This window comes from Ischnura elegans, chromosome 3 (genome assembly GCF_921293095.1).
Source record: "Ischnura elegans chromosome 3, ioIscEleg1.1, whole genome shotgun sequence".
NCBI classification, from domain to species: Eukaryota; Metazoa; Arthropoda; class Insecta; order Odonata; family Coenagrionidae; genus Ischnura; species Ischnura elegans.
The window spans coordinates 96,528,665-96,541,378 of NC_060248.1; the positions used below are offsets into that span (position 1 = coordinate 96,528,665).

Consider the following 12,714-nt stretch of genomic DNA (forward strand, 5'->3'; position numbering starts at 1 on the left):
TAATTTTATTCCACTCGTATTCAAATACATTACATCGAGAGAAAAAAAGCCTTTAATAATTGTGGAATATAAAGGTACCTCTTTGTGGAAAAGTTTTGGGGCTGCCATCATACACTATTAAGAACATGACTGGTGCTAACATACATAAAAAATACATTTATTTCGTTTAATTGAGTGATATGTTTTCTTTACAATTGCATTCGATTGTGAAATTACGGTAATTTACACATGGATAACTTTTCTTAACGCAACACTTTCATAACTAACTTTCTCTCATAACGCATAAGAATTACATTCAATATACCTTTATTTGAAAACGTTCATAACACCTTTCTTAGCAGAAACTCTACTTCCTCATACTGCATAAGCCATAACACGCCTACTATTACTTACGCTGATGTGCCTGCGGTATCCATGTCGTTTTTACGAAAACACGGTTTACTACTGCCAAAGCACTACTTGACCAAAACACTACTTCCACCCTTTGTTTTACTATACTCATTCATCATCTTTGGTTTTCATGGTTAAATAAAAACACAGTACTATTCCACAACTTTATATTTTTGCAGTCTACTAGTTTCAACGTTACAACGTCATTATCAAGACTAGACAGTCTATTTAACCATGTATACTTTATCGTTCCACCAAGTAACGCCTAAATCTGTTGATTTTATCTTTGGTTTTGTTACTACACTCCCTCTTCCATTTCTTTTCCCGTTTGGGATTATCTAAATGATGTGAAGGTGGCATAGATCATCGATTTGTCGCTCTTATCTTTCCACTTCGTTATTGTGGCCCCTCTTATTAAGTTTTCCATTGCACCAATGCCTGCTTTCTTAATTTAGCAGTCATTATTTCTTTCGGAATCCCTTTCCTAGTTTTCTTATGGTTCCCACAAAATGAGTTTTTATCTCTAAAAGCTATTCTAGAAGTTCAATGGAGGTGTAATAATTGTCTGTGCATACCACTCGTCCTCGGTCCAAATAAGGTTTCATTAAAGTCATGACTACATGAGTAGCCATACTGACATCTGTTCCGAGCGCGCATGTCTGTTTTCCAGCCTAAGCAATCACCTTGTGGGTGTAACCCGTGGGGTCGCATATTTTGAATTCCTTTACACAGTACTCTGCCGCCATGAAGGACATATATTGTCTAAATATAAGACGCCAACGGAATTGACCCATTGACTCGTCAATAAGTGGTAACTTTTCTCCCTTTTTTAATTCCATGTACCGCATTTCAACTATATCCGGGAGGGGCTGAATTTCATGCAGGTGGCAAAGGTTAGGAGCGTTTAAAAATGCTTAAGTAAAAATACAGACATGACTTGCAAAGAAAAGCCATGCTGTATTTGGATACAGAGAGAGGGGTTTGAATAAACCTCACTATATGTTTTCAGCTACCTATAATCTTCAAAGAAAAAAAACACGCATAAGGAAGCATGAATAGAACGAAAAGGCCTGCTCTCATTAATAAATTCACACCTATTGCTAACCATGCATTAATTAGAATTGCTAAATTCGCAGTTTCCTACTTATATTTAATAGCCACCGAAAGATTTTTAATGTGCAGTCATAATAACCACACTAAAATGCATAAGTTAATGTAAATCTGTCATTTTTGAAACATGAAAAAAGATTAAATCTGCAATACAAGCTCTGCAACAACTGAAGGCAGAGAGCTTCTTCTTTTAGTAGTTCTTGGTAACTAAAGATGATGGGCATGCACTTTAAGATGTATGATTGAAAGCAAGAACGATATAAAATTGAAAAGAGGATGATGAATGATAAGATGTCAGAGTGAGGGTAATCAGAAGGTAAGATTTAAGACCATACCTATCATATAAAAAGCTAAAACAGATTTTAGAGAGATAAAAAAGCTACCAACTGCTAGCCAAAGTGAAAATATTTCCCTTGTAACTACTTAAAGGATTACACAATTAAAGAAACGTACCCCAAAATGCACCTTAGCTCATACAGTGAACAACATATTTACACTTTTCTAAGTAACTTTTCGCTTTCCAGCGAGCAAAATTGATTGATCCCCACCTGAGCAATGAAATAGCACAGTCTTTCCTTCACTATCATCCCATGCTCATCACAATTGATAAAACTAAGGTCCATAGCTTGGGCGGCAATGGGGGAACACGAAACAGACAAATTAGGCTTATGACCAATATCTTTAAGATGAGACAGCACAGAGGCCACTCCTGCAGCAGTTGCTGTCAAAAGATTGTCACTGGGGGAGTAATGGCAGTTGCTATAGCAGTAAAGCAGCAGTTGCACTCAAGCTTTGAAAAAATGGTTGCTGCAACAACAGCTCCCACATGAGGCACATTGTTCAGTCGGGCCTTTTTAATTTTTAAATATAACTGATCACAATGTTTCTCCCGTGGAGCTATGGACCCTTCATAAAAACAATTTCTGAGGTCATTCAGAAGACTGCAACTGTCAGGGGCAGTGTTTCCATTATTTTTTACATGACAGCAGCCCATTGGTCACTTCTGTCTTCAATGCAGAAATGAACTGCTCAGAATTTGGGTAGTGATTACTGCCACAGTTCTGTCTGATGACATTAAATAAGTTCTCTAATGGGTCTTGGTTTGAGTGTCTGGGATTAAAACACTTGAACCCAATTCCTTTCACTGAGTCCCACAGCATCATAATAGCCTTAATGGAGGCTTGCCATCCCATTTGGGAGGGAGCATGCACTTTTTCCTGTCCCTTCATGAATTTATGGTCTTTAATTTTTTGAATGGCACTTGGCCAGTACTCCATGTGAGCACTGCCATCTTTCAGGGGATGCTTTAACACTTTTTTGCTATTGGCATTGACAGCGTCACCATTAAAACTGTCAAAAAGACGGTCAATTTCAAGAATATGGTCTGCTGTGGCCAGGGCCTCTACACCAAGTTTCCCTTAAATTATTAAAAATACAAATCATTAGAGTAAGTTTTGACTTAAATTTCATCAAAAGTTTGATAATTTTTCAGATTTCAAACATGGAAAAGAATGCTATTGCCAGAGGGAACCCAAGTGCCACTTGAGTAAAAACTAATATACCTTTAGCAACCATGGTTTCAATTCCACTCCCAACAGTCCGGCTGTACACCTGGGCTACATAGGATACCCTCATCTTCTGAAATGTATTTGGGCTCAGGTGTTTCTCTGTTAGTATTGCAACACTGAATAAAAATTTTATCATTAATTTAAATACTATTGTGAAATCCAATGGAGTACGAGGTGTGTTAAAAAAATATCGCGACTTTTGTGTTTTTTCAAAAATTATTTATTTATTCATGAATATCTATTTTGTCCCCTTCAAAGTAATTCCCATGAGATATTATACACTTGTGCCAACGGTTTTTCCAATCTTCGAAGCACTTCAAAAAATCATTTTTTTTATCTTGTTCAGCTCCTCCTTCGATGCCGTCTTTATCTCGTCAATCGTAGCGTAACGTCATCCTTTCATGGGTCTCTTCAGTTTAGGGAACAAGAAAAAGTCACAGGGGGCCAGATCTGGGGAATACGGTGGCTGCGGCATCATTAGTGTGTTGTTTTTGGCCAAAAAGTCGCGCACAAGCAACGATGTGTGAGCAGGGGCGTTATCGTGGTGCAAAAGCCAATTTTTGTTCTTCCACAAATCCGGGCGTTTCTGGCGGATTGCTTCGCGCAAATTGCGCATAACTTGCAGGTAATATTCCTTATTGACCGTTCTACCCTGTGGCAAGAACTCATGATGCACCACGCCCCTGCAATCGAAGAAAACTGTCAGCAAAACTTTCACATTCGACCGAACTTGGCGCGCTTTTTTCGTTCTTGGTTCGTGCGGCAGCTTCCATTGAGATGATTGAGCTTTGGTTTCCACGTCATAACCATAAACCCACGATTCGTCACCAGTTATGACCCTCTGCAGCAAATTTGGGTCGTCGCGGACCCAAACCCAACCCAACCCGTCTCATGCCCAAATCATTGATAAAAATCGAATGGCACGAGCCAATCGATATGTTTAGGTCCTCAGCAACTTCTCTAACGGCGATTCGACGATTGGCCAATACCATTTTCTCCACTTCATTAATTTTTTCGTCTGTTGTTGAAGTGCTCGGGCGTCCGGCACGCTCTTCGTCGTTCACATCTTCTCGGCCTTCTGAGAACATTTTGTACCACCGATAAACGTTGCTTCGGCCCAAGGTAGCTTCTCCGTATGCCACAGTCAACATTCGGAATGCATCCGCGCACTTAATTTCGTTTTTCACACAAAATTTGATACAGGTTCTTTGATCCATGGTAAAAATCGAAGACGATCCAAAACACGTTCAAGCAAAGCAGCTGTCAACAATTAAGTAAACATTCAAAATGGCCGAGCTTGTCGGCATCTCAGAGTAAGGATTGGGGTAGAGGGCGCTTTCAGGCTGCGCAGTAGCAGATTCTTGTAGTCAACATGGTTACCACGTGATCGTGGGAAGTAGTGCGGGAATCCCTTGTGGGAAGAATTGTGGGAAGTGTGGGATGTATATGCTGTATATGCGGGATCTTGACTACATGCGCAGTAGCCAAAGCGCACTCTCCCCCATCCTTACTCTGAGGTCGGCATAAGTGACAGACATGAGTACCAACATAACGCCACAAAAAAATCGAAATTCGATTAAACGTAACCCGCGAAAAATTCAAAATTCGCGATACTTTTTGAACACACCTCGTATGGTGTGCAAGCAATGACAATAAAGTAACAAAATATCACTAGCAACATTAACAGTAGTCATCCACCACACACAACTATATAGTGAAAGAAAGGCATAAATATTTACTGTTTTAGTGTGTAATATTAATTAGGAGGAAAATACTGGCACTATTTATGAGCGACTTACGGATCAAAAGGGCTAGCCACAGCTGATTCTTTGGCAAGAGCCTGTATATATGCCCAGGAACCTTTCATCGGCACAAGTGTACCTCCAAGAGGCACATTTACAAGGATGTCATTTGAGGAATAGATTTCTATAACATTTCAGGAGGTGAGGTGGATCAAATATGGTGCATATAACATCACCATCAAAATGGAAAAAAGGTTCAGAGAAAGTAGCCCCCAGCAGCTGAAGTGCACGGACATTGTTTCTTCCCATGTCGCGAACTGTGGTGACAACTTTCAAGCCAGTACTCTTGAGGGCAAGAAGGACATTCTCAATCAATTCTTTCAGCACTTCAGAATGAGTGGCTGCTTCACTAAAATAATATGCAACCGGTTGTTTCCAATGCCCCGGCACACTCCGTACCATAAACACAAGGGCCTGTCGGGCAACAACAGGAATACGGCCATGAGAACCCCTGTCCACATACCCAGATATTTGGTCCGTTTTTGCACAGTATGTTAACTGACCTCTCAGGGTCATTTCGTCAAACATAAGGGTGCAAATTTTGTCCTCATCTTTAAAATTAGCCACACACTCCCTTAGCTGACCAATCACCTCCAAATTAACTCCAGTTTTGAATGGCACAGCATTTAAAAGGGGAAGAAGAGTGCCCTTTGAGGGGAGAGGAAATAAGCTCCTTAAGTGAGAATATGCCCTGGGTCCTTTTTTCAAAAGGGAGAGAGCAAACAAGCTTTGATTCAAGAGGCCACCTTCTCCCCTTGGGCAGCTTCCGCGCTTCATTCACCACTGAGCTAATCAGGGCAAAACCCGCAGGTGAAAAAGTTGCCTTCATGTTTTCTACAACCTTCTCCTGTGCCTCAATAAGACTTTGTTTATTTTTCTTCCTCCCAACAGACAGAGCTTTCTTCAGCCTCCTCACTTCTTTCTTATTCTTGCAAAACTCTTTGTACAATCCCTTTTTTCTAGGAGTCAAGTTTATCCGAGATAAGCCTAGCTCCTTCAAAAGATTGCCCTTCACAGCAGAAGCAGAGGTGTTCGTTGGGGCATTGCAAAGGGATGAGGAGGGTTTACAGAGACTGTCAGGTAAATATTCAACACCGGAAGTTGTAGAGCATTCACTAGGCATATGAGACATATCTTGCTCAACCAGACAAGACTCATCATCACACCTTGACAAAGCTGCAGAAGATGGCAAGAAAAGTGATGGAAAAGCATTCCAATTCAATTTCGTTTTTAAGTCATTTGTGAACTGCTCACGAGAGAAATGCCGTTCACATACACGGGTATTTACATAAAGTTTAGCAACATCTTTATCCAGTAATTTTGTGTTGCCACACAAATCTCGCCACTTCTCAGCTCTTTGAATCACCGGCAAAACATGCAAAAGAGAATTTGATACCATGAACAGCCGACAATTCAAGCAGAACTAGATTGACATACATTCAGGCACCCCACTTAGTGATTGGATAGCTGACTAAATTATCAACAATTTTGAAAAGCCATTAACTTCGAAGCTTAAGTAGCCCATTCGAAAAGGCAGAAAACGTTAGCAACCTATTCACTTCCTAATATATTGAACATGCCACAAAATAAAAATTAATTTTCAACAAATCATGCCCCGTAAATTTTGTTTTGTTACATGATATAACTTTGAACTAGCAGTATTTAAGGATAGCAACACCCAGAACATACATTGCATCATTTGCGCAAGCACACAGAACAATTTCATTGAATATGCAAGCAAAATAAGCACCCAAATAAGCTTCCCATACGTGAATTAATGCATTCCCTGATCATTCATTACGTAAATATTGCTGGCAAATATAGGTAGAAATCTCATAAGATATACTTACATCGATTCTTCATCATTTAAAGTAAAAGAAAACATAAAATCGCCATGCCTTACAGGACTTATAAGTTAAATAATTTCAAAACATATGACAGCAAACGCACCAAGAAACACAAAATACCTTACCTGGACACCGTTCGCGGAAAACAGAAAAACTTACAACCCTTTGATGGGCAATCCTTCACAGCGTAGGAGTCACGCATATTTGAAAATGCTCCAAAATTCTCATCGCTACTTAGAAGCGGTAAACGCAGAAAAATAGCAAAACTTTCGAAATAATCACAACACTATTCCATCAACACACCAGGCATTCAAAGAACAGCAGACGGACGTCGCTTTCTTTTGTTTTTCGGTTGGAAAAAAGATATTAATTAAAAATTGGCTTTAGAATTTTTCGAGTGAATACCATATAATTTGATTTTGAATTTTATGCTTATTTTTTTCAACAAAATAGATATATACAATCCATTTCACTTGACTAATATCACTACGACACCGTTTAAAGGCGCTACTTGTCCAAGGCAAACTTCCCCCTATCCCTGATGGATGTCCTTGTTTGAAAGCGATTGCGAGGCATGGCTTTCCTGGCGACACCGTTTTGATATATTGTAACTTCAGACCGGCAGTCTGTTATTGGAGACCGTTTGACAAGGCCCAATCAAATGCGGATGCCTATAAACTCTTTCATTTCTCTCCCCCTTATATAAATTCAAGTCTTTTTCCCTGCTGTAGCTTTTAAGCTGGTGAGATGCAAATAGTTGTTGGCATTTAGGTTTGCCTGTATCACCATATAATCTATGATTTCATTGGTTAGCATTAACTAGCAAACATATCCGTAGACGTCAGCGAACTCCTATTGTGTTCGATATTTATTTACTCTGTATCTGTGAATGGAATTACACGTTGGCCGCCAATGCATTGTTCCCACGGTGTTGTTTCTTGGTTATCAGTGTCGGTTTTCAGACTGTTGGCCTTCATCTACGAAGAAAAATGAACAAAAGCGTAAACATTTTCCAAATAGCATCAGAATTACAGTCTGGAAACTTTCATGATCATTTAATTTAAAATACATTTAATTTAAAAGGCATTTAATTTAAAAGACATTTAATTTAAAAGACATTCAGAAATTTAAAACGGCATGCCTCTTTAAATACGGTTGATTATTTACGATTCCATGGACATGTATTCACTTTGCAATGCAATTCACAATAAATTCTTTTCTATAAAGAGATACTGAAATTAGGTATAGAAAACAAACGAGATCAATTAGATGTTTAGTAGTAAATTTGATTTTCCACTTGATGTCAGCAGAGAACAGAGACTCACTCGTTTCCCTTGGCAACCAGGTTTTTGTTTATTTATTCTAACAATTAACTTTACCTAACTCTGTTGTAATATGTAATATTAAAAATAGAATATATTGTATAAGTTTTTCTGTAATCCGCAGGAGAAGAAACTGGCTAGCGAAAGAAAATGCCACGTTCAGGGAAAAAAGGAGAGCGTGTTAATGTGTACCAATCTTCGGATGGTGATCCTGGGCTATTTATGTATTTACTAGCAGGTCATCCGGCGTTGCTTGGCGAGGATAGTACCCAGAGAAGTGGGCAGGCAACTTGGAACTTGGAATTCATGGCCACATGGCAGGATATTTAGGTAAAGGAACAAAGATGGTATACATATGTTACTGCAAACAGAAGTCAGACATGAAGACCGTCAACGCCACGCCAGAGGACACCCTGGATCGAGCCAAGTGAAGAAGAGCAGAACAGCGGACCTTGCAATAGCGCGGGACAAACGCTAGAATGAGGAGACATATGCTAATATTATAATATAATAATAATAATGTTTATTGCTACGGGTGTTAACCCATTGTACAATATGTTAAATAAGGAAGCATTATAAAACACATACATTGCAAGAAAAAAATTATTGCACAAAATAGAAAATTCTCAGAAATATAATATTTAAGCAAGGTAATGTTCACAAAAGAAAAAAAAGGAAGGACAACAAAAAGCAAAATAAGGAATACGCACAGTTACATAAAGTTAAAATACAGATAACATTAACCAAGCGATATCAAGCAAGTGAAAAATTAAACTAATTTACAGTAAAGTGTAGCATAATTAGTATAGTATTAATATGCCATAAGTAAAGTAATTATCACAAAAAAAACTCAGGATGGCAATAAGCAAGAAATGGTTGTATAAAGTTATATGAAGTGTACCAACATTAAACAAATGAAGTATTTAAGAAGTGAAAAATGAAAGGTAGCAAAAATAACATTTAAGAAGTATAAAAAATAAAATAAAGCATAACTAAAATCAGTAATACAAAAAATGATCAAAAACAGGGATTAGAAATACTCAGAAATTATTAAAATATAAGGGATGGTATAAGCATGATAAAGAGACATCAATTTTGCCAAACATTTTTCTTAAAGATGAAAGCTGAGTCAAAATGAATATCTACTGATGGTTCAACTATATGTGCGCAGAAGGGGTGCATTGAATGTGAAGTTCCCATAGCAAAATTTTAAATGGAAAAGTTTGGTTTTCCTCGTAAAATTGAGGGTAGTATCAAAGGATAAAAGATGTATAAGGAAAGTAATGTTGATTTTGTTATTACATAGCCTTTAGAGAAATAGTAGATCTGCAAGCTGGCGGCGCACTCTTAGTGGGTGTAAGTCTAAAATTTCCAGTGTCAGCTTGCATGGAAAATCTACAGTAGGAAGACCAGTATAAAAATTGACTAATCTTAGGAACTTCTTTTGAACTGTGTCTAGATGATTAATTTGGCTCTTTATGTAGGGAGACCAGATAATGGAGTTATATTCAAGGATAGGTAGATTTAAGGGAGTATCTTGGGTCCTTATTATGCTAATTTCCTTAGTTTTTTGTTAAACGAACTATAAAACCAAGCCTACGAACAGACTTAGATGAGATTTCCCTTATAAGGATAAAATAAAATATTTCCCTTATAAATATGATGGTTAAAAGTAAGTGACTGGTCAAAAAAACTCCTTAGTCTTTAAGAGCCTGTGTTCTTGTGAGTGTAGTACCACTTAAGGAGTAATTAAATGAAATAGGTGATATTTTATGGTGAAAGGAGATAATCTTACATTTCTGGGTGTTAATTGACGTTAAGTTATTGATACACCAGTCAGATATATTCAGTAGGGAAACATTCAGTCAGACAGTCATTGATGTTTTGTACTGTATGAAATATCTTTACATCATCAGCGTACATAAGATGCGGTATTGGAGAGATCGCATGGCTTAAATCATTGATAAATATAAAAAACAACAGAGGACCGAGGTGGGACCCCTGTGGTACTCCTGAACGAAATGTTACTGCAAACTATGGAAAAAATGATTTCCGTACACTTCGCACGGGATCGGCTTATACACCGCTCCACAGCATTGATCGTTATGTGTGCCCATGCCCATACGTACGTAGGCCAAAAACGTCTTTTGAACGCATTAAAAGTTTTGCACCCTGAGGATTATTAATTGAGGTGTAGAATCACTTGCATTTCCCTTGGAGCGTACCAAGAAGTGTGCCTACCCGGTAGGATGTCCAACCACGGAAGTTGAATGACGTGTAGGAACAAGCGGTAATGAGAAAACGACGCAGGGGACGCCTCGGATGCAACTTTGAGAGCATTAAATGCACCTAGGTATTTGACTTAGGCAGCAATCCGTTCTGCCGTATGGAAATACGTAGCGGACAAACAAACAGACGTCCTATTTCATAGGTATCGATTTTATCCGTTAGACTAAGTATCTCACTTATTTTGTATAGGATGATCCTGTGTAATTCATTGCCGTTCGAAAATGATATCCTCCCACCGTGATCGATCAGGTAGAGTGACGTCCCATTTTCCTGAATATAGGTCATAGGATCAAGAACGCAGAGTGCGTGTTACCGAGGTCTGGTATACAATCGACTGCTCTAGAGTCAAGTGGTTTTGCTGGGTTTGAAAGTCGGGCGGTCGAACGTTCGCCCAGCGTAATTGTTTTGTTAACGATACACATTCCCAAGTTTCAGTGGGTCGACTGGAGACATTCCTCCCTTGGATTCGAGTCTTTTTAATTAAATGGGCACGTGCAGTTAGTGTTTCCCAGCTATATCTCGATTTAAACGCTAGCCGCCGTAGGTTGTGCGTTGGCACGACCTTCCCTACCAATCGCAAATAAGAGGTCCATTGCTATGCCTTCCTGGTGGAGTTTCCCCGTGCTTCCTGATGCAACCTTGGTCCTATTTCCTATCAGTGCCTTCCTTCTCCCTTTTGTCGCGTGACCGAGGATGGGATTAAAGAGAGGGCTATTATGGTAACCAGCCGTTTGCATCACCAGCAGACATTTTAAAATCCTAAACAAACCCCTAAAATACTTGGAATTTTGAATAAAGTGATTTGAAATTGAAAAATTCATTAAATTTAGTAATTTAATACCCATTTCATAAATTTAATAAGCCAATGGAGTGAAATTATGACACTAAGGTCAAGTCAAACTTTGACTTTCATAGTGTTTCTGTGGAAAGAGTTCTTAATGACGCATTTTTGCAAAATCATACCCTCTTCTACACCTCTGATCTGTTCTTTTTGTTACAAAGAATGCTTATCATTATAAAAATAAACTTTGATTGCGCAACTGCTGACTTGTCTGGTATCAATTTATTTACCTTTTATTGATAGTTCATAGAAGAAAAAATTCAAGCCATACTCTGTTCTGAATATCGGGTTTTCGACTTGGCTTTCGTGTAAGTTGAGCTACTGGTATGTTTGATACATACAGAGTGGAGTTTTTTTTTTAAACCTTTACCATATGATGGAATGTGAGCCACTTTGGAGAAGTTTTCACGTTATAAATAGAAGTGTATGATCCTGTGATACCCCTCAAGTTTTGTCTCTTTAGTTCTGTCTTTGCCAGCAGTCCAGACATCTACATTCGTGTGGTACTCTTGAAATAAATGCATGACGCTAATAGGCTGACGGGATGCATGACCGAATCTCTCCGGTACCTTTGTTTGGCTAGACTTTTTTGGCGTAAGGGTCGTGTTTTTCCAATATAGTTCACGATTAATAATCCCCAAATATTTCATTGCCCCCGTCCTCAATGAAGGCCAATTCCAGTTAAAAGTTACGGATGATGTTACTTACATGCTCAGTAGAAGTTCTGATTAAATACGCTTGCATTACCCCATGTCTTCAAACTTAAGGTTTTTTTTCGACGAATATGATCGCCACTTATGGCTATGGTTACAATAACCTCATAAATGTTGACATTTGTTTGTTACTCGTAAAATTTGTTCAGTATGGTACGTATTAAAACGGGAAGAGGTTTCTACAAAGGGAGTGCGTTGAAGTCATTATGCGAATGAAGGTTCACTTAGAGGATGATACTGGCCCCTGCCCTGAAAACCGGTGCGGTTCAGCTGTTCCCGATTTCAACGTCCCTCCGCTTGGGCCCACCTGGGAGTACATGTGTCAACGGGATTTTGTTTTGGTCACTGTTCCATGAATGTAATATATTAAATATGAATTAATTGATCGAACACCGCTCCCCAACGCCATCGCTACCTGGTGGGTAACCCGTATTTATCTAAAACGCAATGCATAATTTTGTGAATTTAGTCTTTTGCGACTCTCCTGCAAATAAGAAAGCACTCGGGGCAAATCCTATCCGCTGTGTGTTCCTCCACGCCCGCCCCCTTCTGCTCCAGCCCAGATTTGGTAACCTAATTACTGTCGTCGACCTTCGCCATTGCTTTGCCGTGACATCGGCGACCACCCAGCGCATTCCTAACCGTCGGTACGCGTATTGTCACCTCCGGCGTGACGCGTGTTTCGGGCCATCATCAGTGGGAGTTGTCTCCACGCGGAGTATCTCCTCCCAAGTACCGTTTAGGGGTCAGGGCGAAGTTTCGGATCTTTACCCAGAAAAAAATAGTCGCCTTCAGCAGTCCGCCGGGGTGTATATATACGCCCGCGGGGTCC

The 12,714-nt window shown here is 39.2% G+C and overlaps 1 protein-coding gene across 1 annotated transcript; it reads right to left on the bottom strand.

Annotated features, from left to right (window-relative positions):
* Positions 1-680: 680 nt before the first annotated feature.
* LOC124155072 lies at positions 681-3,228 on the bottom strand. The gene is made up of 2 exons (XM_046528810.1): positions 3,063-3,228; positions 681-2,917 (listed from the first exon to the last, which is right to left on the bottom strand). Exons 1-2 carry the CDS (start codon positions 3,202-3,204, stop codon positions 2,469-2,471), a joined length of 591 nt encoding a protein of 196 aa, XP_046384766.1. The 5' UTR covers positions 3,205-3,228; the 3' UTR covers positions 681-2,468.
* Between the last annotated feature and the right edge of the window lie 9,486 nt (positions 3,229-12,714).